The sequence below is a fragment of the Choloepus didactylus genome, chromosome 18 (assembly GCF_015220235.1).
Source record: "Choloepus didactylus isolate mChoDid1 chromosome 18, mChoDid1.pri, whole genome shotgun sequence".
Lineage (NCBI taxonomy): Eukaryota > Metazoa > Chordata > Mammalia > Pilosa > Megalonychidae > Choloepus > Choloepus didactylus.
This window is the reverse complement of record NC_051324.1, coordinates 75,699,380-75,725,922: the sequence shown is the minus strand read 5'-3', so window position 1 is coordinate 75,725,922 and position 26,543 is coordinate 75,699,380. Positions and strand designations below refer to the sequence as shown.

The 26,543-nt window shown below is 54.5% G+C and overlaps 1 protein-coding gene and 1 long non-coding RNA gene across 12 annotated transcripts in view; one reads left to right on the top strand and one right to left on the bottom strand.

Annotated features, from left to right (window-relative positions):
• Positions 1–26,143, top strand: part of CCDC57 (coiled-coil domain containing 57) — a 155,318-nt gene extending 129,175 nt beyond the window's left edge. For 4 of the 9 annotated variants that reach the window (XM_037810652.1, XM_037810650.1, XM_037810648.1 and 1 more), the window contains 2 exons: positions 2,324–2,522; positions 25,124–25,754. In XM_037810652.1, the coding sequence (XP_037666580.1) occupies positions 2,324–2,522; positions 25,124–25,326 (402 nt within the window). In that variant the 3' untranslated portion in view covers positions 25,327–25,754. The other 5 variants (XM_037810651.1, XM_037810654.1, XM_037810649.1 and 2 more) reach the window with 4 other exon arrangements.
• LOC119514950 lies at positions 15,144–25,884 on the bottom strand. Of its 3 annotated transcripts, none has more exons than XR_005212885.1 (2): positions 25,503–25,884; positions 15,144–15,479 (listed from the first exon to the last, which is right to left on the bottom strand). It is a non-coding gene; the product is annotated as an uncharacterized LOC119514950 (long non-coding RNA). The 3 variants fall into 3 exon arrangements; XR_005212887.1 differs by having other exon boundaries at positions 25,545–25,884; XR_005212886.1 differs by having other exon boundaries at positions 25,574–25,884.
• Positions 26,144–26,543: the final 400 nt, after the last annotated feature.

The following is a 26,543-nucleotide window of genomic DNA, read 5'->3' as shown; positions in this document are numbered from 1 at the left end:
CCCACGGTGCATCTGGCTCTGGAATGGTGGCCCAGCCTTTGTTTTCCTGGATGGGCATCTGGAAGAATCTGGGCTTGGGTTTTGTAGAGTCTGGATCTGTCTGATGTTGCATCGATGTTAGATTTGGTTATGCACTTATTTTTCGATTTCCTACACAGTTCCAAAGAGTTTCTCCTTCCTGAAGCAGTGATACATCGTGCTTTAAATGTCGCACTCCAGCCTCATGATACATTTCAGTATCTCACAGAGCAAGCTTGCCCCTTTTTCTGTTCCTATACAGAATTTTCTTGGCTGTTCTTTCCCATTTACTCTTTAATGCATGGGAGTTGTTTAATTATATTAGAAATATTTTTAGACTTGTAAGAAGATACAAAGACACGTGTAAGGACATGGGGTGTGCCGCCCGACCTGACACACAGACCGTCAGGAAGCCGAGCCTCTCTGTGCTCGTCCCTGGCACCCCTCCCGCCCACCCCTCTCCCGACCCCCCAGGCCCAGGTCCCCTCAGCCACTCGCCAGCACCTCTGCGAATGACATCAAACCCTCCAGCGCCTTCTGCCCGTGCTGCTTCGTCCAGCAGTGCTGCGTTTCCGAGATGCATCCATGAAGCAGTACGTCTATTTCAGCAGTCACCATTTTTTTCTGTAAATGGCCAGAAAGTAAACATTTTTTAAGACTAAATATTAGGCTTTGAGGGCCAGACAGGGTCTGTCACAACCACTTATCTCTGCCTTTGTGACACAGAAGCAGTCACAAGCCAAACGTAAACAAATGGGCAGGGATATGTTCCAAAAACCTTTATGGACCTTGACGTTTTAATTTCATAGAATTTTTACATCATGAAGTCTTCTTTTCTTGATAGTTTTGAACTGTTTTAAAAGGTATATGCTGTTCTTAGCTGATGACTTGTGCAGAAAAAGGCAGTGGGCTGGATCTGACCTGTAAGCCCTCGGGGCTGCCCCAGCCTGGAGTCCAGTTTATGTGTGTTCTTTCCATCCGGGAACATACCGACATTTATTTACGCATTTCACCTGTTGGTGGACAAAGTTGTTCAACAGTCTTCGTTTGTTTTGTTGTTGAGTTATGCATAAAGCACAGGATTCCCGTTTACCACCCCGTCACAAACACCCTGCACCATGTGGGGCATGTATCACAACTGATGACAGCACATTTTTATGATTGTGCTATAATCTACAGTCCATGATTCACTTTAGGTTTCACTGGCTCTGTTATAGCATCCCAGGATTTTTCTTTTTAATTTTTAATCTAGTGACATATATACAACCTAAAATTTCTCTTCTTAACCACGTTCAAATATATAATTCAGTGCTGTTAATTATGTCCACAGTGTTGTGCCACCATCACCACCATCCATTGCCAAAACTTTTCCTTCATCCCAAACAGAACCTCTGTACAATCTGAGCATTAACTCTCCATTCCCTACCCCAACCCATCCCGTGGTAACTGTAGTCTAGATTCTGACTCTATGAGTTTGCTTATTCTAATTATTTCATATCCGTGAGATCACACAATATTTGTCCTTTTGCTGGCTTAATTTCACTCAGCATCATGTCTTCAAGGTTCATCCGTGTTGTCACATGCATCAGGATTTCATTCCTTTCTACGGCTGAGGAATATTTCTTTGCAGGAGCCCTGGAAGCGGCCGGTAGCCTGTCAGGGCCCCTGACTGCCCTTTGCTGCCTTGATGGGGCCTGTTAGAGGGAGCTGGGGAGAGAGGCCCCATGGCCCCACTTCAGAAGAGAGCTGACCTGCAGGAGGGGGCCGATCCCCTCAGTCGACACTGAAATGAAATCAACCATGGGCATCGGGGACTCACCTCTGCCCTGGGCTGGGGCACTGTGGTTGGCAGGTGTCATCTGGGGCCGTTTCCTGGACCGAGAGCCTCCCCGAGGGCCTCTGAAGCAGGAGGGGCCGCGGGGCAGTGCGCCCCCGTGCACTGCTGGGGACGGCGCTTGCAGGCTGGGGGTGCTCGCACTGTTGGCCTGGTGGAGGAAACTCCTGACCCGGAAGGACCAGGCCCGGCCCCCTGCCCTGGGCAGCTGGCCACCTGCCCTGCCCAGCACCTGCGTCGCCTTCCCCCCGCGCCATCAGGGCTGCATGGCCTCGGCCCTGGAGTCCCGTCTGTCCTTCAGGCACTGGGCAGCCCACTGACACTGAGGGGTTCCCAAAAGAGCTGGGGACTTGCTCTCCAGAGAGACGGGCCTTCCCGCCCCTGCAGGTGGACAGGAGTGGGGGCCACGACCGCGTCCTCTGGCTTGGGAAGGGTCTCCAGGGGTGGCCATGTCTCTGCTGACTTTTCTAGCGCCAATGCAGAATCTCCACGGTGACGTGCAGATTGACTCATCAGAAAGAAAACAGATCTCCAGAGTCACCTCGGGCTCAAGAGTGCCACGAGGGGAGGTCACCGTCATGCGCCAGTAGCTCCCTCCAGGACACGTGGAAGTTGCTGGAATTGGGGTCCAGTCCTTCCGGCCTCACCTCCCAGGACAACTCGGGGTCAGGTAGGAGGAGGCACCCCGGGCCGGCCAGCTCTCGCTCCTCTCCTGCCGTCCCTGCCACCGTTCTCAGTGCTCCGAAGCCCCCCGTCCCCTCCCCTCGGCCTGGGTGCCTGTGTGATGGGAAGGGCAGCACCCGTGTGCCCTGCTCAGTGTCCTGCCAAGGGACGTGTGCATACTCGGCCTCGAGCAGCGCCCACAGCTGACGGGCAGGGCAGCCTCCCGGGGGCTGGGGTGTCCCGTGGGGTGCTGCCCTCTGAGCTCTGCCGAGCGCCCTGCGGCCTGTGTCGCCCTCACTCTTGTCTGTCACCCGAGCCACATGCCTCGGAAGCCCAGCAGGCCACAGGTCACTCAGGCCACAGGTCATCGGGAGGCTTCAGGGTCCACCTTTGGCGAGAGGGCGGAGGGAGGGAGCTGCGGGCAAGGCCAGCTGGGCACATAGGGGGCGGGCAGAGGCCCCCGCCGGGCCCACCACCTCCACGCTCCTCGTGCAGCGCACAGCCTTCCTTTCGGTTGCGGGTAATCTGCCATCGATGGACGCTTCAGGTTATTTCCAGTCTTCTGCCATTACAAAAAATGTGACAGAGCTTGACCTTGGACACACACCACGGCCGCATGACAGGGTGTGTGTAATTCCTGAAAGGTTTGCTCGGGCAGGTGTGTGCGGCTGTGGTGCTGTCGATGCCGTCGGGCGGCCTCGTGGAGCCCGGCGTGCAGACCCCTCAGCTCGTCCCTCGGCCGGGGTCTGCTCACTTCTCCAGTGCCAGGGCTGTGTCCGCTCCCTCCCAGGTGCCCTCCGCTCCTTGGCGTGTTGTGCTGTGTCCTGTCACCCACTGGAGGAAGCTCCTGCCGCAGGGACATGGGTGGAAATCAGGCCTTTTCTGAGACTCCAGGTTTCCTCAAGGCGGTTTTTGTAACTGCAGGAAAAAAAATATATATATATTTATACACACACACACACACACACACACACATGTATTTATGTTCAATTAGTGGGGTTTAAAAACTCAGTTGTGGGTTTTGTGCCATACTTAGGCCTGTTCCACTCCAAGATTAGAAATTATTCTCCCACGGTTTCTTCTGCCGAGCTGTTTTTGGGTGAATGTTCATTGTCATTATCACAATTAGTTTGCTTGTTTCCTTCCTCCTTTATTCCTTTCACATTTTTGTTTCTTTCTCCCCCCTCTTTGAAAGAGGTCATTTTTCTCTGGCCCAGCTGTTCGTGGGAAGGTGGCAGGGAAGCGAGCCCAGGGCCGTTTTCCTGTCTGTAGAGGTTTTCCTAAATCGTTCTGTGTGTGTGTCTGTGTATCTGTGTGTCTGTGTGTGTTGTGTTTGCTTGTTTGCTCAGCCTTTACTCATCCCTGGCCAGCAAAAGTCACCATCCAATGTGTGGCTCACGGAGCAGTTTCCCTTCCCCCTGCCACAGATGGATGCCCCCCCAGGTCACTCCGGCCCCCACAGGTCACTCCGGCACCCCCCAGGTCACTCCGGCCCCCCCAGGTCACTCCGGCCCCCGCAGGTCACTCCGGCCCCCCCCCCCAGGTCACTCCGGCCCCCCCAGGTCACTCCGGCCCCCGCAGGTCACTCCGGCACCCCCCAGGTCACTCCGGCCCCCCCAGGTCACTCCGGCCCCCGCAGGTCACTCCGGCCCCCCCCCAGGTCACTCCGGCCCCCCCAGGTCACTCCGGCCCACGCAGGTCACTCCGGCACCCCCCAGGTCACTCCGTCCTCCATGCTTCCTTGCTCACCTCCCTCTTCCTCCTCCAGGAACCCAACAGGGCCCGGAAAGTACTTGCTACCAGTGTCTGTCTCTGCGCCCATCGCCCCCACACACCCCCACCTCATGTCCCCCTGTAACACTTGTATGCATGGACCACGTTTTGTTTATCTGTCCATCGGCTGATGGGCTCGGGGCTGCTTCCGCCTTTTGGCAACTGTGGACAGCGCTGCTGTGGTCACCGGCGTGCGGGGTCTGCCCAGCCCCGGCCTGCAGCCCTTTGGAGCACGTCCTGGCACAGGACTGCCCGGTCCCGTGGTGATGCTGCTCTGTGCTCTCTGAGGAGCCACCACACAGTTCTCCACGGCGGCTGCATTTTACAGCAGGTGAATGTCCCTGTTTCCCCACTTCCTCACCACCTTTTAGTTTGTAGTTTTCCGTGTACACATCCTTTACCTCCTTGGTAGATTTGTTCCTATTTTATTCCTTTAGTTGCTATTGTAAATGGATTTTTTTCTTGATTTCCTCTTCAATTTGTTCTTACACTGTTCTGGTTTGCTAACGCTGCCGGAATGCAACATACCAGATAAGGGTTGGCTTTTTCAGTGGGGGTTTATTAGTTTGCAAACTTATACTTCTAAGGCCATGAAAAAGCCCACGTTAGGGCATCAGCAGGACGATCCCTTCTCCGAGGAAAGGCTGCTGGCGTCCGGCTCCTCTGTCACACGGGAAGGCACACGGCTGGCTCTGCGGAACCTTCTCTCCCGGGTTTAGCTTCTGCTTTCCATGGCTTTCTCCAGAATGTCCCTGGGCTTCGTCTCAGCATCTCTGAGCTCTCTGCAAAACGTCGCTGCCTTTTATCCTCTCACAGGGGATTAAGACCCACCTTGAGTGGGCGGGGCCACATCTCCATGCAAACAACCCAATCAAAAGGCCCCACCCACAGCAGGTGTGCCCCACGGGAAGGGACTGAAAGAACACAGTCTTTTCTGGGGGCGTCACAGCTCCAAACCAGCACACATACACTCCAGTGTGTAGGAACACTACTGATTTTTGTGTGTTGATCTTGTACCCTGACATGTTGCTGAATTCTTTTATGAATTCGAGTAACCTTATTGTGGGTTTTTCAGGACTCTCGGTATGGAATCATATCATCTGCAGATAGTTTTACTTCTTCCTTTCCTCTTGGACGCCCCTTAGTTCTTTTTCCAGCCTCAGCTCTCTGGCGAGAACTACCAGTACGCTGTTGAGTACCAATGGCGGCACTGGGCACCCTCGTCTTGCTGCTGACCCCAGGGGCACAGCTTTCAGTGTTGCTGTTGAACGTAATGTTAGCTGTGGACTTTCAGTACAAGCCCTTTACCACATTAAGGGTGTTTCCTTTATTCCTACTTTTTTGTGTTTTTTCACAGAAATGCCTCTTCTGTGTCAATTGAGACGATCGTGGTGTTTTTACTTCGTTCTGTTAATAGAGTATATTGTATTAATTGGTCTTCCATATTGAAGTGCACTTGTGTGCCTGGCGTAAATCCCACTCGATCATGTTGTGTAGTTCTTTAACGTTCTGTTGGATTTGGTTGGTGAATATTTTGTCGAGGACGTCTGCATCTATATTAATACGGGGTGGTGTTCTTGGGAATTTTCTTTTCTTGTGACACCGTTCATCTGCTGTGTCTGAGGCTGACACTGGCCTCACGGGATGAGCTGGGAAGTGCCCCTCATCGTTGATTTTTTGGAAGAGTTTGAGCAGAATGATGTTAATTCTTGTTTGAATGTTTGGTAAAATTCACCACTGAAGTCATCTGGTCCTGGGCTTTTCTTTTTTTTTTGAGAGGTTTTTGATGACTGATTCAATTCTTGTCACTGGTTTGTTGAGCTCTTTCTGTTTCCTCTTCAGCCAGTGTAGATAGTTTGTATGTTTCTAAGAATTTGTCCATTTTATTTAGGTTGTCCGATTTGTTGTCCACAGCATCCTTTCGTGGCCCCTCTTATTTCTGAGGGGTCGGTGACAATGTCCGCCTCTCATTTCTGATTTTTATTATCCGCATCCTCTAGTTTTTCCTCGTCAGTCTACCTAAGGTTAGTCAGTTTTAGTGATCTTTTCATGGAACCAACTTTTGGTTTTCTAATTGTCTCTGTTTTAAAATTCTCTGTTATCATTTATTTCTGCTCTGGTCTTTGTTATTTCTTTCGTTCTGCTCACTTTGGGTTTCGTTTGCTGTCTCAAGAGATTTCCTGATTTCCCTTGTGATTTCTTCTTTGGCCCATTGACTGTTTAAGAGTGTGTTGTTAACATCCGTGTATTGGTGGACTCTCTGGTTCTTCCTCTGCTACTGATTCAGAGCCGAGGTTTTGTGTAATTCTGATCTTTCTACATTTATTGAGACGTGTTTTGTGACCCACGCATGCTCTGTCCTGGAGAACAAGCCACGCGCTCTTGAGAAGCGTGTGCACCTTCCGCTGGGGGAGCCACATCTGTGCGTGCCTGTTAGAGTTCGCTCACTTAGCGCCCTGCACAGGTTCTCCGTTTCCACACCAAGCATCTGTCCAGGCGTCTGTCCGTTGATGAGAGTGTGGCCCGAACGCCCCAGCTCTTATAGTAGAGGTGCCCTTCTCTCCCCGGTCCTGCCGGTGTGTGCTCGTGGCCTTGGGGCACTGCGGGTACGTGTGTAAATGTTCGTGTTGTTACCTCTTCCTGGTGGACTGGCCCTTTTGTTCATACAGTGCCCTTCTTTATCTCTCATAAACGTTTTTGACTGAACGTCTTCTTTGTCGAATATTAGTGTAGCTACCTCAACTCTCTTTTGGTTACTAGTTGCATGGAATTTTTTTTCATCCTTTCACTTTCCATGTATTTGTGTTTATGGGTCTAAGGTGAGTCTTTTGTAAACAACATATAGTTGGATTGTGCTTTTTTTTTTTTAATCCATTCTGCCTGTCTTTGTCTCTTTACTGGGGAATTTAATCCATTTACATTCGGGGTTATTACCAATAAGGCAAAACTTTCTTCAGCCATTTTGTCCTTTGTTTTTTATACGTTGTATCTTTTTTTTTTTCCTCTTTTATCCTTTATTACAGCCTCTTTTTGTGTTTAGTTTGTCTTTTGTGATGTAACTGATTAATCCCTTTCTCCTTTTCATTTCCACATATATTTTAGAAGCTTTCTTCTTGGTTACCCTTGGGTTTATAATAAACAACCTAAGTTTATAACCTACTAGTTTGAAAAGACACCACCTTAACTTGAAGAGCGCACGCAGCCTCTGCTACCGTATCCCTCCGTTCCCCTCTAGGTTTTTGTCCCACGTTACCTCTTTGTATTGTGCATGTTCATTCCAAGGAAATATGATTATTTCTTATGCAACTGTACTCTAAACCTTACAGGAAACAGAGAGTAGAGCTGTGTGCTGAGGAGACAGGACCACTGGGTTCCGCGTTCACCCCGTCACTCCCTCACTGAAGACCTCGCTTCCTCCTGCCACCCCAGCCCCGCTCTCCTCGCTGTCCTTCCCCACCCCGAGAGCTCCCTTTAGCGCTCCTCTGGGGCAGGTCTTCTGGTGACAGACTCTGTCAGTTTTTGTTTATCTGTGAATGCCTTAAACTCTCCCTCATTTTTGTGGGACGATTCTGCTGGGTAAAGAATTTGGGGCTGGCAGTTTTTCTCTTTTAGTACCTTAAATCGAGCACACCGCTGCTGTCTCTCCGCGGTTTCGGATGTGAACGCGGCATTGGTCACGCTGCGGATCCGTGTACGGGACGAATCGCTCTTCTGCTGCTGCCTGCCGGGTGCCACCTCCTCTCTGGCTCTCGGCGTTCTGATCAGTGTGTGTCTCGGAGCGGGTCTGCTGGGATTTATTACGTTGCGCTTCTTGAACACGTGTATTTATGTCCTCCGTAAGAGTTGGGAACTTTGGGGCCATTATTTCCTCCAATATTCTCCTGGTCCTTTCCCCTCTTCTTCTGGGAGAAGTTTGTGTGCTTTATGCTCTCACACAGGTCCCTTGGGCTCTGCTCAGTTTTTAAAAATTATTTTCTCTGACTGTTCTTCAGGCTGTATAATTTCATTTATTTTATCTACTAGTTCACTGATTCTTTCTTCTGCCTGTTTAAATCTGCTGTCCTTTGCCTCTAGTGTATTTTTTTATAATTATATTTCTTTTCTATACTTCCCAGTTTATTTTGAAAACAACCTTTTCTGATTATATCCAAATGAATTTGAAATTACAGTTATCTCAAAGTACACAGAAATTACCCATATTCTCCTATAAATGAAACAGTGATAAAAGAACATATTATTTAAGAACTTCTTTCTTTTTCCAGCTTTTGAAACTATTTTCCCCATCTAACCCAATATGTAATATTTGACATTTGGGTTATATGTGCATTTAAAACAGACACATTTGTCAAAGTGAGCATAAGATGAAACAGCACACAGTGTCCTTTCTGGATATAAATTTTCAGAGGCATGGTGGTCCAAATGGGAGCAAAAAAAACTGACTTCTCATGAAATAAACTAGATAAAAATTAAGAATAATGCCGAAGAATTATTCCATAAATCATCCTCTCTCCTGTCCTTCTTATATACAAGTGTGCACTCTGGGCGTGTGAGAATCAGATTACTTCCAACCGAGATTGTGAACCCCTATGACAAGGGATTTCTAACTCAGTAAAATGAGAGGTAGTGTAGGTGGATAGAGGACATCTGTCCATCAAGTTATACATATCGACCTAATAAAGAGGCAGATTATTTAAAAGTCTCAATGGGCTCAGATATTGACTCAGGCCCGAATGTGATGTTTTAATCACTTATCAGGCATATTACAATGCTACTGTCACAGGATTATACCTTAATCCTTGTACCTTGTTAAACACTGGAAAGAAATGATTGTTACAAATCACACACAGAACGTAGTATTTTGTGGTTCTACTATTTTGTTTGTTCCACTATTTTTGTAATTGAGGCAAGATAAGCAGTCCAATTTGTTCAAGAACATTTAATGTACCCCGTGAACTGTCTGAATCAAAGATTTTTATTAATTCTTCTCTCAAACACAACATTGATTTCCATCTATAATTATTTTTTAAGATAAAAACAAGTCAATTGAAAAAAAAGTTGTGGCCATGAGCTGTGAAGCATTACACTTTTAACACACTGATCGGCTGAAAAACCTAGAACCTCGCTGTGAAGATGTGAATCGCTGTTGGCTTCAGAGCGAGTGGATGCAGCTTTACTGTGACTCCTCCAAAAAGGCTTTGCAGCCCCTAACACACGGCTGGTCCTGTCTCCAAGTCGGAGTCATTCCCTTAATAGGAATCCTCGACAATAAGTTGTTTTTGTGGATATAGCTCCCAAGTTCAACTTCTGCTCTGCAGTTTTCACCTCACTCCCTCTTCTGTTCCGATCTCTCGGATTGCTTTCCTCCGTACGCAGGGTATGATCCAATGTGGCCAGTCTTCTGTGGGGCCCCATCTTGCTTTGTGGGCTGTATCACCGTCATGATTTCTCCGGCAGCTCACAGGTCCCACCTTCCAGTCAGAAGCGGCACCACCGTCATGGTCCAATCATCCGAAATATTTTGATCATTTCTGAAAACTGCTTCTGCAGCGGGTGATTGACACGTGACCTGGACATACAAACAGCACCACTTGGCGGCTGCACTGCCGTCTCCTCGGGAGCAGAGAGCAGCAGAGGGAGGGAGAAGGACCCGGCCGGAGCTCCTCTGCTGTATTTTTAATCTCCATTATTGTCTTTTTCATCCCCCAAAATTCTGTTGTGCTCCTTTTTAGACTTTCTAATTTTTTTTTCTTACACTGTGTTCTTAATAGCCTTTAACTCTATATCCGTATTTAGTTTATTTCTATCCATGTTTTCCTTTAGCTCCTTGAATTGATTTAGGAGGTTGTTTGAACTTCTTTGATTAGTTGTTCCAATGTCTCTGTTTCCTCTGAAGTTTTAATGTTCCTTTAATGCTTTTTGTTTTTGTTTTTTGTATGGCTTGTGGCTTTTTGCTGATGTGTGGGCATTTGATTATTCTGTGCTAGGTAAGCCTGGAAGTCAGTTTTTCCCTCCTGCCCAGTTGTTAGGAGCTTGGTTGTGCCCAGGCTCTTCTCTGGGGCTGGCCCTGGTGCCTCCCGAGCCCGCAGAGCCACCCGCCTTCCCCGCTCAGAGCCCTCGGGCCCTTGGCACTGGCTCCTGCCCTGGGCTCGCACTGCAGCTTTTTTAATTACCCAACCATGTGCCTCCATTCCCCCCAGGAGCTGTCCTCTGTCCCTTCCTTGTCTGGAGCCCTGGGCTGTTCCTTGTGTCCTCGTGCAAACCTTCCTCCCCAGCAGCTACGGGCTCAACTGCCCCCCCTCGGGGCCACCTCCTCCCCACAGCTCTCGGTGCTCTGCCCTCCAGCATCCCGGTTTCCCTGTTTTCTGGATGGCTTTTGTGCCCCCCATGCACTTCCCTGTTGGGGTGCCCTGCCCTGAGGAGCAGGTGGGGTCAACATTCCAAACTGCCCGTTTTTCCGCTTAGTTGCCCCGGCAGGTGTGGGCTGGGCAGGGCGTGTGTGAGGCCTGCACAGTGCGCTGGGCCGCTTGGTTTCCCAGGGCCCTCCCTGGGTCCCCAGCCTGGGTGGGCACGGGGCCCTGAATCGCTGCCCTGGGAGACCCCAGGCCACACGGGCCCAGACGGGGAGGCTGGGGAGGTCCCCTGCCTTCGGCTTTGAGGCTCCCCCATCGGCTCAGCCCAGACGGCGGAGCGTCCGAGGGGAACTCCCCGGGGTCCCCGCCCTCCTCCCCATGGTGCTTTGCCCAAGCGCGCTGTGGTCAGTGTCCCCACCCCGGCCGGGCCCTGGCCACTGCAGCTCTCCGTCCTCAGTGCGCCTGCGCCGCTGCTGGTGGGCGAGCCCCGCTTTCCCCGCTGCCCTCCTGACCGCGGGGCCGCCTCCGGCCTCCTCTCGGGGAGGCCAGCTCCCTTCGGGCCTCCTTTTCCTTTCAGGCTTTCTCTAAACTGTTGGCGACACGGTGTCTGCTGTGATAAGCACACTACTGTGTCTTGTTTTAACTTACGCCAACCTGAACGTCTTTTTGGTTTTGTTTGCTAGGTTTCAAACATTTTCATTTAATGTAAGCACTCTTATATGAATACTGTTTTCCTGACATCTTATTTGTATTTCCTATTGAGTGTGCTTTCTTTTTGTTTTACATTTTTCTCCTTTCCTGTCTTCCATTGGCTCTATCTCATTTCCCATTTTTTTTCTACTGGTTTTTAAAGTTAAACTCTATTTTTAAAATTCTTCTGCTGGTTGGTCTTAAATTACTGTAGCCTATACTTATTCTTGTATCTCTGTATCAGTTTCTTAATGTTATCATCTGGGTTTTTCTCTAGACAAGACAAAGTCCCTGTCAGGTTCTCACTTTCCCACTGGTACCCTTTACTCAGAGTTTTTGTTGCAGGCATGGAGGTTTATTTTTAGACAAAAGTAAATCTTGTTTTTTTTTTTTTTTTTCATCTGTCCTTACTTATTTACATCCCAAATCTCCTGGGCTCTTGCATATATTTTTCTCCTTACTGGGATAATTCTTCCAAGAGGATTTTAAAGGAGATTTTTTACATGGTGTTTTAGTTTCCCAGCTGCTAAAACTAACACGATGCAGCGGTCGCTCCAGCAGTGGGATGTCTGGGCTCACAGCCTGGAGGCTGGCAGAGGTCCGAGGGTGTTGTCAGGTGACGCATCCGGGGCTGCCCGGTCCTCGGCTTTTCCGCCACATGGCGTCTTCTCCTCTCCGCTCTGGGTTCTGTTGACATCCAGCTTCTGGCTGCCCCCGTTGCTTCTCTCTTTGTGTCCAGTCTTCTTTGCTTACGGGGACCTGCGCTGTATTGGGTTAAAGCCCCCCTCTTTCAGGTTGACCACACCCACGGGACCAGGGGTTGGGACCTGAACAGCCGCTTGCAGGGGACAGATTCAATCCCTAGCGTCTGGGAACCTTTTGAGGCCTTATATATGGGAGAATTCTTTCCTCACATTTAAACACCCATTGGCTAAATATAAAATGCTAGGCCTCCGTTTGTAGTCAAATGTCTGGCTAAGTACCTGGATTGACACTTCCACTGAAAGTAGCTAAAACTACTGAGTAAATTACTAAAAACATCTTTGTAAAGCATCCATAAGCCCAGCTAGAAGGTAACAAATTCTCAAGCCAAAAATGAAGGTCGAGCCGTGGAGTTGGCTTTTCCAGTTATGGAGCTTTGTCAGGCTGGGCCCGTGAGGTCCGAACTTGAAAACTTGAAGTTTGGTTTTTGCAGCGACACGAGGTTTAGAAAGCAGGTGACAGAGCCCGGGGCTCCCCCAGGGTGGGGGACCAGTGAACAATGTTCTCCGCACCCCGTAAAGCTGGGGTTCCACTGGACCACGCCATCGGTGAACAGGTGAGCCAGAAAGAAATTCTTCCCGACCCCCATCGGGAACGCCAAGGAAAATGGGCGACTGGGTCCGGCCAGACAAACCCCAAGCTGAGAATTCTAATGTTGCGAGATCAGGCGATAGCAAACGGAAATCGCTTTAGGGAGCCGCCGCCTTCCAGGTGACAAAGGATTTGCACAGATCAGGTTCCAGTCAAGACCAAGGACATGGGAGCTGCGACCGCCGAGGAGGAACCACAGCCAGGCCCAGAGCGCTGGACGCCCAGCAGGAAGACGCTCCAGGAAAACGGGGCCGTCAAAAAACAAGGAGCAGATTTAAGGAAGAGCCAAACTGAACTTCAAGAAATGAAAAGTGTAATAATTGATGATAAAAACTCAGAGAATAGGTTTAACAGCAGATCGTATCCCACAGAATTAAAGCAGCCGCCATTGGACATGGAGAAATGATTTAGAACGACAAAGAGCTAAAAAAATTGTATGGAAAACAGCTGAGAGATGTGGGGGGGGGGACGGAGGGCTGGCACTCGCCGGCGGGAGGAGAGAGGAGGTGGGAGCAGGGCACCATCTGGAGGGGTCCGCACTGAGAATTTTCCAGAAGTATCGGAAGACCCCAATCCTCACGTCCCAGAGGTTTAACAAGCTCCAGCCTAAATAATTCAGACGCAGCCCCACCTGGGTTCATTGGACCGAAGCTGAGGGACACCGAGGATGATGAGATCGTTTGAAAGCAGCCGAAGAGGAAAAACGGGTCACATTCAAAGAAGGGAGGCGCGACTGGCCACGGACGTCTCGGCGGCAGCGGTGACCGCCGGGGACCTGAAATGCCTCCCCCGTTGCTGAGAGGGTGCGCTCGCTCACTAATGGGGCAACACAGACCTCCAGGCGGTGAAACACCGAAAGCTTTGTCACCAGCTGTCCCTCGGCAAGGGACACTCCAAAGCAGGGTCGGCGAGCTTTTCCCGCCAGGGGCCAGCTGGTGAACACTCGGGCCCCGGGCCCAGAGGCCGCGAGTGAACAGACGGGCCCAGCGCCATCCGCAGAGCTGCACTCACGGGAGCAGGTGGAGGACGCTCCGTCTCTAGCAGGGTGACGGGGACGTAAGCGTATGCTTTATTTTTACTCCCCACACTCTACACGGATGTTAGATGAGCTTTATTTATTGTGGGCATATTTTATAATAAAGCAGTTTAAAGAAGGAAGGAGTGGCCAGCTGTGTGGAGAGACACGGAGGGTCATGGACGGCGAGGGCAGAGAGGTGGCCGCAGGGAGCCACGGCCTCATGGCGGGGTGACGTGTGGGGTCGGGGCAGATGCCCGTGGCGAGGGGGCGAGGGTCAGCCTGTGACAGCAGCAGGATGCCCTGCGGGCTGTGGGCCCACATGGCTTGCCTGCTCTCGGGCCCCCTGGCTGGCTCAGGCCTGAGGAGGACCCGGGGCCCCCTGTACCCTGCAGGTGGCTGGCACCCAGGGACAGGGCTCCCCTCCGGCAGCTGGTGCCAAGACCCGGAGGCCATCTCTGGCTGCAGGTCCCGTGAGCCCACAGTGCCCACCCTCGTGCTCTCTCCCGGTGGCACAGTAGAGAGGTCTGGGAGCAGGGTTCCAGAAGACGGGGTGAGGCTTCCACTGCCTTTTTCTTTTTTACATTTTCTGTGCAGTGGATTACAGTGAATTAATACTGAAATCAGGTTTAATTAACAAATTCAGTGGCGTGTGAGCCGAACGGACACAGGACATTTCGCAGTGAGCGGCGCTGAGGGCAGTGGCTGGGGTCTGACGGGGGCCACCGGCCTCGGAGTCCTCCACTTGCAGCAAGTGCCTCGGGGTGTCTGTGCTGGGGATCTCGGGGTGCTCCAGGCGTCAGATCCCCCCGCAAGGTGCCCCTTTACTGGCCTCCCTGACAGACCTGGCCCGCCCGGCCCCTCCTCCCCTGCCCGTCACCTGCCATCGGGGACAGTCCCGCAGGTCTTCCCGTCCCTTTCCCCATGGCCGAGCCAAGGCCTCCAGCGACCAGAGGGGCCCCCACCTCCTCTCCTGCCACCCCTCCCTCAGCCTCCCCTGACGACTCAGCTCCACACCTGTGACACCGCCCCCCCCACCCCACACCTGCCCCTGACCCCTCACCTGCTCCTCCTCCTCTAGGCTTTCTTTGCCCCCAGCCCTTCCTGGCCACCTCTGATGGCCTGTCCTGCCCTCGGGCCGTGCTGTCAGGTGCACTTACTTGTGTAGATTCTGGTCCGTCTCCAGCCAGTGTCCCAGTGTCCCGGAGGGGCTGTCGCCCGCACCGGCCCCTCCCCAGCAGGCTGCCGGGAACAATAGGTGCTTGGTCACCTGAGGAGATAACAGGGGGAAGGGCAGCTCTCCCCAGGGGAGAGGCCAGCCCAGGGATCTAGAAAGATCCTCAGAGGAGTGTGCGATCCTGGGAGAAAACCACCGAATAGTTGATTTAAAGCATAACATAAGACGGGGTAAAAATTAAATATTATAAAGACAGCTGTTTTCTGCAAATTGATGTAGCCATTTGGTGTAATTCTAATCAAAATACTGACAGAACTTCCCTCGAAGCTAAAGAAGAGGGTTTTCAAGTTCTAGAGCTATAAAACACTTGGGGCAGCAACAATTAGCAAGATCTACCCGACAGTATTAATTAGTAAAACAATTTTAAAATAATAAAATAGAATAGCCGGTTGGAAAGAGCTGCCCCTTCCGCAGCCCTCAGAGAGGTCGCCGAGGAAAGGAGACGTCACGGGAACGGGGAGCTGGGAAGAGTGTCCATTCAAGGCCTCGCTTGCCGCCATCCGATCCCCACGCCAGGCAGGGAGTGAAGCACCTTACGATTCATCCCTGAAATAAAGCAGAGACGTGGAATCGAATATTAGCAACTGTCCAAGGCTAGCTTTCCAACCCGATGTGATGGAGGTAAGGGATGGGTTTTCTGTCTCCGCCCAGCACACACATCTTTCCTCTTCAAAACCTCTTGCGTCGGTGGCACATCTGTCACAGGGACGATGCCCTGACCCTGTTAGAGGCACTTTGTTAACCAGAGTCCACATCAGGGTCACTGAGTGGTGGCGTGTCTGCACCCCAACGCTGTCCTTCCCCACCACTTCCAAGTTGAGATGAACTCTGTACCTCAAGAATAATCCAAGTGGGGAAATGCTCTTCCGGCCTGAGACTCGGGGATCAGGCTGGCGGGCGCAGAGCCGAGTGCGCGACCCTGTCCCCCCTGCCCCCGGCCCACACCGTCTCTCCCGGGTGGGCTTCCCGGCTGTGGCCTGTCGCCCGGGCAGCATGGGGAGGCACAGCCTGGCGCCCGCGTGAGACCGTGGGGTGCGGGGGCTCTGCTCCGAGGCCCAGCAGCCCCAGTTCACCAAGCGCGCTCGTTTCCCCATCTGCTGGGTGAAATGCACCCCGCTCTTGGTTTCCATTTGCATTTTCCCATTGCAGGCGAGGTGGCTGGTTCTGCCACGTCGCCCGGCTGTTTTCTGCCGTTTCCTGCGTGTGTCCGGGTGGGCGGCCCTTCCCGAAGGGGACTGGGAAAGGCGACCCGCGGGACAGGCGTGGGCACTGCGGGTTCACTGTCGCTCACATTGTGCGTGGTGAGTGCGGAAGGGAGGGTGGCCCCGGGGGAGTCTGCCGGGAGGTGGCAGGTGTCCGGACCTCAGACCCTGCAGCTGCCCAGAGCCCAGTGGTGACTGAGGCCTCCTGCCACCCCCTGCAGTCCCCAGGGGACCAGGCCCCCCAAACCGGGCAGGGGGTTCTGAGCCTGGAGGTGGCTGGGGGAGGGGTGGGGTGGGTCAGGGGGCAAAGGTCGTCCCCGGGGTCAGAGGAGAGCCCTGCAGGAAACAAAGGCCCCTCTCAGAGCCGGGCTCCCGCGGCCGCCGGGGGCGCCCCCTGCCCTGTCCCCGGGGGTCTGCAGTGGCTCCCGGACTCCGGGTGGGGCGGGGCCGGCGAGTCTGTTTCCTCCTGGGTCGGCAGCGGAGAGGGGCGTCCCCCCCTCAGGACAGGGCTTAGTGGAAAGGGGACATGATTTTAAAGGGTCTGAGTGTTAGTGTGGACTTCCTGTTCTTTAAGTTTCTGTTCTTTTGAAAATCATACTAGTTTTTCCCAAAAGTGCAAACATTTCCCTTTAAAAAAGGCTTTGTAAAATGTCAAGGTGTGTGCAACCTTCTGGCGAGCTGCTACCTCCATAGCGCCAACGATCTAGGATAAAGGCCACCTCCTGTTTGACAAGCTGAGCCTGTTTGGCGTCCTGGTGCCCAGCGTTCTCAGGGCAGGTGGCCCTGTGGTTACGGATGCAGAGACCCAGGCCCGTGCAGGCAACCGGGGTCCCATGGCCGCCAGAGAGGGTGGGGGAGAGCGGGGCCCATGCCCAGCTGGGGGTCCAGGGGTCCAGCTGGCCTGCTCTAAAGCAGCTGGTCAACAACATCCATGGCAGTGGGGGTCCAATGAGCCAGGTCTCCCCATTTCTCAAGAGAAGCTGGAAATCCTGATTTTTATATAAAATTTCTACATTTTCAGATATTGGCAACGAATTAAACAAATGAACAAGGGGCGGCCCAAGTGCAGGAGCACAGCCCCGCCCAGCACGGCTCACCTGCAAGCACCGTTTTTACGAGTTTAAACGGTTGACAAAAAGCCAAAGGCAAATGTGGGGCAGGTCCTGGCACTCGCCTCCCCCCTGGCCTGAGGAGAGCCCCCAGACCCCGGAGAGCCAGGGCGGGGGGCTCTGTCCTCTCCGGAGCCAGAGGCTGAGAGGAGCAGCCGTGCCCACAGGTCGCTGGAGCACGCAGCACACAGCCCAGCGCCCAGGCACCCCGCCCCTTGGCCCCTTCCCGGCGCCCTGGGCTCCTGGCCTCCCCTGAAACCCGGCTGGACCCAGGAGCAGTTTTGGGCCTTCATCTGAAGTCATGATGTGTTCGGCTGCGGCTCTGCCAGACCCTCTCCACTGTCGAGTTTTGCCTCCTGTGAAGACACGCTCTGAGCACAAGGACCTCGGGTCCCGGGTGCCAGTCCTCACAGCCAGGAATCCCTAATCTTGCCATCTTGTGGACCCGGAGGTAGAGCAGCGAGGGAACAGGTTACAGTGCTCGTGGGACGGGGCTGCGTGGCGGGTGGCAAGGAGCACACCTGTGATCACAAGAGAGGTGAGGTGAGGCTCACAGGCTTGAGTGACCTCGGAACAGTTTGTGACTGCACCGTAACCTCCCCTGGAACACTCTGCTCTGTTCTTTCTGCTCCGTGGGCCTCATGCCTGTCTGCTCACAGGAGCACTGCTCAGGCCCCAGAACCCCTGTACTAAAGGGGGTCGAGGTGAGACGGACAGACCAGGACAGGAGCACTTGGAGACCTGGGGAAGGAGAGGCTGGGCAGGGCCCCGCTGGCCACCAGTAAACGTATTGGCACAAGCCCCAGGCAGGGACACATTGGCTGGGTTCCAGGGACACCAGCTGGGGCTAGTCGAGTCACCCCCCCGAGTCCGCAGGCTCAGTGCACGTCCTCACCCACCCACCACACGGCGACCTGCTGAGGTCAGTGCTGGCCGGAATCGCCCCTGAGAGCGTCGAGTGAGGTTCATGAAGCACCTCGAGCCCGACTGTTCCGACACCCCAGGAGGCGGAGGGGCTCCGGCTGCCACCCTGGCTCCGCTCCGCACGCTGCTGCTGTTGGTTCGGCCCCTGACCGAGAGACCTGGGCCATGCTGCAGATTTATGAGCTGGGCGTGTGCTGCCTCTACACACCCTCTTGTCATTGCAGCTGAAACCCCAGAACCAGAGGAGGGCCCTGCAGTGCCCTGGCCGGGGTGTGCAGCCCCAGCTTCCTGCCGTCACCAGCTGTCACAACCTGAGGCCTCACAAGAAGTACAGGTCGTCCTCTTAGCTTTTTGAGAAACACATAGATAGTCAAATAAATCTTTGTTAGCTCTTCTCTTGACACTGTTCTGAGGAACTAATGTTGAAATTCACACGGGGTTTCTCTTGCATCTTTACTGAGAACTGGCCCACCGGCATGTCGAGCAAAGCTCCACAAAGGCGGGCAAAGGAAAGATGAGGGAGTTGATCTGTACAATTCCCCACGCCTCCCAGGCGGGAGCGGTCAGAGTGGTGGGTTCTCGGGGAGCACCCCCGGCGGTCAGCACTCATCCCAGAGAAGTCACCCCTGAGCGTGACCGAGCTGTCCCTGGGGTGAAAGTTCATCCGGACCTACCCTGGAAAAACTGAAATAGTCTTTGAAAGGATGCAGTTGACCTACAAGTAACTGCGCATCAAAACACAGCCCAGCGGCCTTTAAACGACAACAAGCAAATCTCAGCACCGTGCTCGCCGTGTCTGACATCAATCAAAAATCACAGACCACGCAAAGCAGCAGGAAAACGTGACCCACGACCCAGAGGAAAAGCAGCCAATAGAACCAGGCCCAGAAATGACAGAAACGGGAACCAGGCAACAAGGACATTAGAAGAGCTATTACGATATGTCCAGGTACTTAAAGAAAAACACGTTCATAATGAGAGGAGAAATGGAAAATATGAAGTAATAAAGAACAAAATGAAACGTCTAGAGGTGAAAAAATGCAATATCTGATCGGGAAAACTCACTGGGTGGGATTAACAGCAGAGATACAGTAGCACAAGCAGGGAACTTGGAGAAACAGGAGAATCCAAATCCATTCAAAGGAAACACGGACCGAACAGGGGCAGAGCCTCGGTGGCCTGAGGGACAGAACCAAGCAGTCCAACAGAAAGAAGAGAGAAGGGGGCACAGAAAAGTGTTTGAAGAAATAATGGCCACAATTTTCTAAATTTGACAAAAACTCTGAACACACAGAGCCAAGAAGCTTAGCCAAACCAAAACTGTAGGATTAACACACACACACACACACACACACACACACGGGAACGTCATAATCAAGTTGCTGAAATTTTTAAAGAGAAAATCTTAAAAGCAAAGAGAAAAAGACACGTTACATATAGAAGAACAAAGTGGGAAAGACTTCTCTTCAGAAACTACGCCAGACATGGATCATCATCTTTAGAGTTCTGAGAAAAAATAAAGGTGTCGACATTTCTACAGCCAGTGAAAATATCCTTCAAAAAACATGGCAAAACAAAAACTTATCCAGATAAAATCTGAAAGAATTCACCACCACCAGCCGTGCTCTGCAAGAAAATTAAAGGGCACTGTGGTGGTGAAGTTCATGTGTCAACTTGGCCAGGTTACGGTGTCCAGTTGTCTGGTCAAGCAAGCACTGGTTGTTACTGTGAAGATATTTCATGGATTTAAATCAACAGGCAGTTGATTGCATCTAGGGTGATTACATCTACAATCCACAAAGGAGAGTGCCTTCAGCAGTGAGAGAAGTCTCATGCAGTCAGGCCTAAATAATGGAGATACACACCATAGGCATGAATCGGAAGAATCCATGAGATGTCAGTTCTCCCCTAAACTGTTTGATTGATTTAACACAATCCCAATCAAAACTCCACAGGCTTTTAAAATTGAAATTGGCAAGCTAAATCTAATATTCACATGGAAGGACAAGGGATGCAGCATATCCAAAGCCATCTTGAAAGAGAAAAAAGTTGAAGGCTTTAAACTACCTGACTGCAAGACTTATTACAAAGCTACAGAATTTGTGACAGTGTGGTGTTGACCGAGGGTAGACATACACATCAGCAGAATAAAATAGATTTCGGTATAGACCCACATTTGTAAATTAATTGATTTCCAACAAAGGTTCTAAGGTAACGTAAGGGGAAAGGGTAGTTTACTCAATAAATTGTTTGGGAACAACTAGATACCCATATAGAAAAAAAATGAACCTCGACCCTTACCTTACACTATATACAAAATTTAATCCAAAACCAATAATAGCACTAAACATAAAAAATAAAATATAAAACTCTTAGAAGAAAACATAGGAGAAAATCTTTGTCTCCTTGGGTTAGGCAACATTTTCTTAGATATAATATATAATACAGAAAGTCCAAACCATAAAAAAAAAATATTGATAGATTGGCTTTCATCGAAGTAAAGTTCTGCTTTTCAAGTTGTATTGTTAAGAAAATGAAAAGATAAACCACCAACCAGGAGAAAATATTTGGAATACATATAACGAATCAAAGACTTGTATCCGGAATATATAAAGAACTTTACAACTCAATAATAAGCAAGAGATAAACCCAATGAAAAAAAAATGGCCAAGATATTTAAATAGACACTTTGCAGAAGAAGACGTACAAATGACCAATAAGCCCATGAAACGATGCCCAGTGGTTTTGGTCATCAAAGAAATGCAAATTAAAACCACAATGAGATGCCACTTCCCACCCGCTCAAAAGACTGACATTTTTAAAAACCTACAACACTAAGTGCCGATGAGGTCGTGGAACAACTGGGCCTCGCACGCTCCACTGGTGGGAATAGAAAATGGCACAGAGACTTTGGAAAACAGTTTGGCTCTTGCTTAACAAACAAAAGAAAAAAGGTGAACATACGCTTAGGACACAGTCCAGCGACTCTGCAAGCGAAGTGGATGTGTGGACACGGGTCGGACGTGGGCGCACACAGCATCCGTTCTCCGCCCCCCACCAGGCGCCCGGCCCGTGGGGTGGCCTGGATGAACTGCGGAGAGAGCCGCTCACGCACCGTCCTGTTTCCGTGACGCTGCGGACCTGGCTCGCTCGGTGGCGTGGGAGCAGGTCAGCAGTTGCTGGGATCACGGAAACGGTCCCTGTGCATGGCTCCGTACATTTTCTGAGACCTACTGAAGTGCACACTTAAAATGGGTGCTTTTGTGGTGTGTGAAGTGGGCCTCACGACAGACGAGGTTTTTTAAATGAGCACCTGGGGCCAGTGCTGTCCCAGCGTTAGCTGGGAGCCGTGGCACGTCACCCGTCTGCCCTCCGAAACGCTCCCCTGGGTGTTCTGTGTCTCACTCCTGCCCTCCTGCCCCTCCACTCGCTCACTTCCTGCTGCAGGAGATCTAGGTCCGGAACAGGAAAAGGCTAGGGTAGCAGAAGGAGAGGCTGGTCTCCACCTGCCCGTGGGGTTCAGGGTTGCTGCCACCGTGGCCGCCGGCTTGGGGCTCTCTCAAGTCTCCCCGGGTGCCTGGCAGCTCCCAGGGGAGGTCATTACAGAAGAGCAGGTTTGAAGGCTGCCCCCCTCGCCCGGGCCCCTGGGGTGGGGTGCGGGCTGACGGAGCGTCCGGCCTGGGTCTCCCGCCCTCACCCAGCAGAGCCTCCCTGGCACCCTCCACCCCCAGCCTGCACCCAGATGCAGCACACAGAACGAACCCACTTCCATGTTTCTGATTCACGGGGGTGCGCGGTCTCTGAACCGCCCGCGTCACGAGGGACAGGCCAGCTGCCTCGGTCCCCTGGCTGGAGCAGGGGGGCTGCTGGGCAGGCAGTGGGCCCAGGTCCAGCCAGGACGCTGGTGATAGCTGGGCACATTCCCGAGCCACCTCACTTAGACCACAGGCAGCGGCTGGTGCAGTATGGGGACGGCTACCAGGCCCGAGGCCCAGTGCCCACCCCACCCCCGGACCCCACCGGCCCAGGCAGCAGGCGCTGCCCAGGAGTGGGGCCCCCTCTGGCCTCAGGAAGCAGCCCGGGTGGCGGCAGCCCCTGTCAGATCTAGAGGTGCATCTTTTGGCTGAAGAATCAGGAAATGGCTCTTGCCTGGTCGAGGGGGCTGCATCTTCTGGCCCCTCACGGCTCCCTGCCCAGCGCTGCCTGGGGGTGGGCACACAGGCTGCATCTCCCCTGGCGGGAGCAGGCCTGGGCTGCTGCAAGGTGGGGAACCGGGGGCTCACCTGGAAGAGACAGAGAGGAGCGGGCAGGTGCTGTGTGTGGCCAGGGCACGGGGTGGCAGGGCGTGTCACATCTTACGGGCCCTAGGAGGGTTTGGGGGGCAGGGGTGTGCCCTACAACCTCACGCTTATTTAGAGACCCTCTGGGTGCAGAGGAAGCCAGCCACTGCCCCGGGGCAGTGGGGACCTGCAGGGAGCCAGCTCTGTGGTGGGCCTGGAGACCCCTGCTGCTGCTGGCCGTGGCAGGCGTCGGTGGGAGAGGGGGCACTGACACAACATGGTGACAAAGTAGATTGGGGGCGTGGCTCGATGATTCCTGGTTTCTGCTTAGTCACTAAGTCCAGTCAGCGAGAGGGGTTTAGGATGAGCTGCTAGATCTGGGGGTGCAGGCCTCGGAAGGAGTGTCAACCGTGGGTTTACGTGGGGCTCCCAGATGGAGGGGTCCCTGGGCAGGGCTGAGGCAGGACAGAGGACGCCGGGGCACCTTCAGCATGGGGGGCAGCGAGCACCCCCAAGAGAGGAGAGGACAGGGCTGGCCAGACCTTTGTCCCTTGGCCAAGGCTCCCCCCCAGGGCCCCGGAACAGTGGCTTCCCCAGGCCTCCCCCAGCCCCTTAGGCTGTGACCCCAAAGCCCAGGGCAGCCCTGATGGCCAGGGGCAGTGAGCCTGGCCCTGGGGCTCCTGCTTCCGCCCCGAGAACGAGGTGCTCCGGAGAGGTCCGGGCTCCAGGGGAGATGCCCACGAGCTGTTAAATGTCTTGGGACCCCCACCCAGACTCCCCCCTGCACCCCCAAAGGCTACCCCAGGCACCCGACGTGCTGTTCTCAGGGGCGCATCCATGAAGTCACCTTATGTTCACAACTGACCCCACAGGGGGCCCCGTGGAGCCCCCAGCCACGTGCCAAGCAGGCGACCCTCCCATGTCCACACACGGGGCTGTCGCCCAGCCCTGCAGGGCCGTGGGGGGTCTCTGACCCGGGCGCTCCTGGCTCGTGGGCGGGTGGCCTTGGCCTCCAGGCGCTGTGCCCAGGCCAGAGTGGCGGCCAAGCACGCCCAGTGGCTGCCAGCCCGGACCCAGTGCTGGGACCAGCAGAGCAGGTGAGCTGAGGCAGGAGTGAGGCCAGGGCCGGTCTGGATGGAGGTGCCCTCGGGTCGGCACCCATGCGGGGCAGACTCCCGGGGGCTGTGGATGGGGTGGGCTGCCCCTGGGGCCCTGGGCTGCAGAGTTCGGCCTCTTCCGTCCATGGCGAGTGCACCCCACCAGGCACTGGAGCCCACAGCACAGCTCTGCCCTCGCCCAGCCCAGTCCCCCCAGCTGAGGGGCGAGGTGCTGGGCTGCGGCTCCACACGTGAAGGCCCCTGGGGAGGGGCCTCCCAGACCACCCAGCCACAGGCCAGCACCTCTGCCCACGGGCCCTGCCCTCCAGGCGCATCCTGGGAGCTCTTCAGTCAAGGCCCCTCGTGCTGGGGGGACGTGCCTAACACGTGCACATGGGAAACTGAGGCCTCAGGTCTGCGGGGAGCCCAGGGCCCAGCCTGTGCCCCTCCCGCGGCAGGAAGGGGCTAGGGCAGGCCCGCAGCGCTGACTGTGGAGGCAGGCCAGGAGCCTGCGTGGGAAGGGCTGGGGGTTAGCACGGGGCAGGGGCGGGCAGGCAGGCCCCAGGGGAGCAGCCAGGGGTGTAGCTGGAGGGGAGGACAGAGAAGGCAGGAGGGAAGATGAGCCTGAGGCCACGGGCCTGCATGGTCATGCCCCAGCAGAGACCCTTTCCCCAGTCACGCAGGCTGCCCGCTCTGCACGCCCTGTGCTTCCTCTCTGACTACAACTGCCTGGCTGACCCGGCCTTGCCCTTGGTCCCTGGGGCCCTCGTGACCTTCCATCCATCTCAGCCACCCCATGTGCTCAGCACATGCCCAGACTCTGCTGCCCTGCTTGCTCAACACCTGGCCCCTGGCGAGCTGGGCCTGGTGGACACTGAGCTGACCACTGTGTGTGGGCACCCGGGCAAGGCCTGAGGTGCTGGCAGGCTCCCGAGACTGCTGCCTTCACAGCTAAATGACCTGCTGCCCACCGTGGCCCTCCCAGGGTGCTGAGACCGTCCTGGATGTGGGGTCCATGGGCTGCAAGTTGGGTCCAGCCAAGTCAGGAGCCCCCGGCCTCCTCAGCCAGCCATGAGGCACCACATTTGTGGCCGGGAACAACGAAACAGAGTCCCTGGGTGCAAAGTCCGTAACTGCTTTTGTAATAACATCTATTGTCGATTTACACAAGATGTACAGAGAAAAGCTCAAAGAATTTAAAAACCCTGCGGAGATCGCTGTGGCTGGTCCTGTCCCACGCCCGGGCCTTCACTTGGCCTGGGAAGCAGGGCTGCTGGGACCAGGCAGGGGGTCAGCGGGGGGAGGCAGGAGGCAGGACTGAGCGTCACCCACAAGCCTTTCACACGGGGGCTGCGGCAGGAAGTGCTGCTTTCAAGCCACATGGCCGGGGGGCCACGGAGGGGCAGGCAGGGCCAGCGAGAGTCCCGGCCAGCCTGTGTCCATCCAGCACTTCCCCTCGCAGGCAGCCCGATGCTGGAAGAGGCCGGCTCTTGGAGCCCACAGCTGCCACCTGGGCTCTGGGGCTGGGACGGCCCACAAGGATCCCTAACACGGCCTCCTGTCTGCTTTCCACCGCAGAGCTCCCGGCGTCAGCAGCAGCCCATGGCCACCGAGACGCCCACCAGAGCTGCACCGGAACCCAGGGGGCCTTCGCCATCGAGGGCGTGAAGGTGGGAGCCCCGGCAAGGGCAAGGCCCAGCAGGCCCTCCAGGGCTCTGCCCGCAAGACAGCAGAGCGCCCCGAGACCTCCCAGGGTCCGCAACTACAATGTGAAAGCCTGACCCCTGACCCCTGACCCCGCAGGGACTCCCCTCCCCCCTCCCCTCCCCTTTCCCCCCCCTCCACTCTGTAGCAACCAGGACCCCGACAACACTGGTTTCCAGTTGGCACCTGCGGACTGCACTCTTATATCACTGGCGTGGGGGGGGGGCATGGAGCCCACCAAAGGCTTGCTCACCCTCACTTGTGTGGCCCATGGGGTTGCCGTTCATCTGCCCACCTGGGAAAATCTGCCCGATGTCCACTGACCTTGGTGGGATGCAGAATGTTAGATCCTGGGGGGAATGCCGAACAGCCCCAGACCCAGGGGGGGCGGTGCAGAACATCTACCGAGTGCCAGGTAGGGACCCTCCTGGGCCACAAGGCCTTGACACACCTGGCAGAGGAGCCCCAGAGGCCGGCCTCCCAGGGACACCCACGCACCCCGCCTGCCCTTCCAGCTTTGGCCACCAGAGCAGTGGCTCGTCGGCACCCTCCACGGCCACTGGCCACCTGGATGCCAGTGCGGCCTTGCACCTGCAGGAGCCAGGGACAAGTACTCCGCCTTGTGACACCAGCAGCCGAGGGGCCCTGGAAACGCCCCTCCCCCCACCCCACCCCCCAGGGAGCACGCTGTCCCTGGCTGCAGCATGTGCACAGCCTCCTTGGTGCTCAGAGCCTCGGCCATCTGTCCTTGAGAGTCAGGGTGAGGGCCCCAGGCCCTGGGCTGGGTGCTCCATGCAGCCTGTCCCCCCATTTCTCCCCAAGCACAGTGGAGCTCTGGTGGGCCTTTGTCTGCCCCAGGTGGGTGTGTGTGATCTCACCATGAGCTGCCCAAGGCTCTCACCGACTGGTCAGTCGGCTTCTCTACTGCCATCCAGGAGGGCCCCCGGGGCCTGGTGACTCCCTGGCCTCACCTGTGCGGTGAGCTGGGCAGCCTCAGGCCCACACCTGCACAATGTGGCGGTGCCTCCTACCAGCTAGCCGGTCCCGGCCCTGCTGGCTCCTTGGCCCTGCGGTGTGGCTGGCCCTGCTCCTGTGAGCCACCTGGACAGGCCACCTGCCTGAGGAGAGGGCCTCACTCCGGGCCCTCAGCCAGAGCCGCACGGTCGGCTGTAGGCAAGTGAGCAGCAACCCGTCAGTGCATCTGGAGCCGGGAGTGGGCCTCGGGCCCTCCACCCCACCCTGTGGGTGCGGAGCGTGGGCCGCCAGGGGGGCCCCCGAGATTCACAGAGGAGGG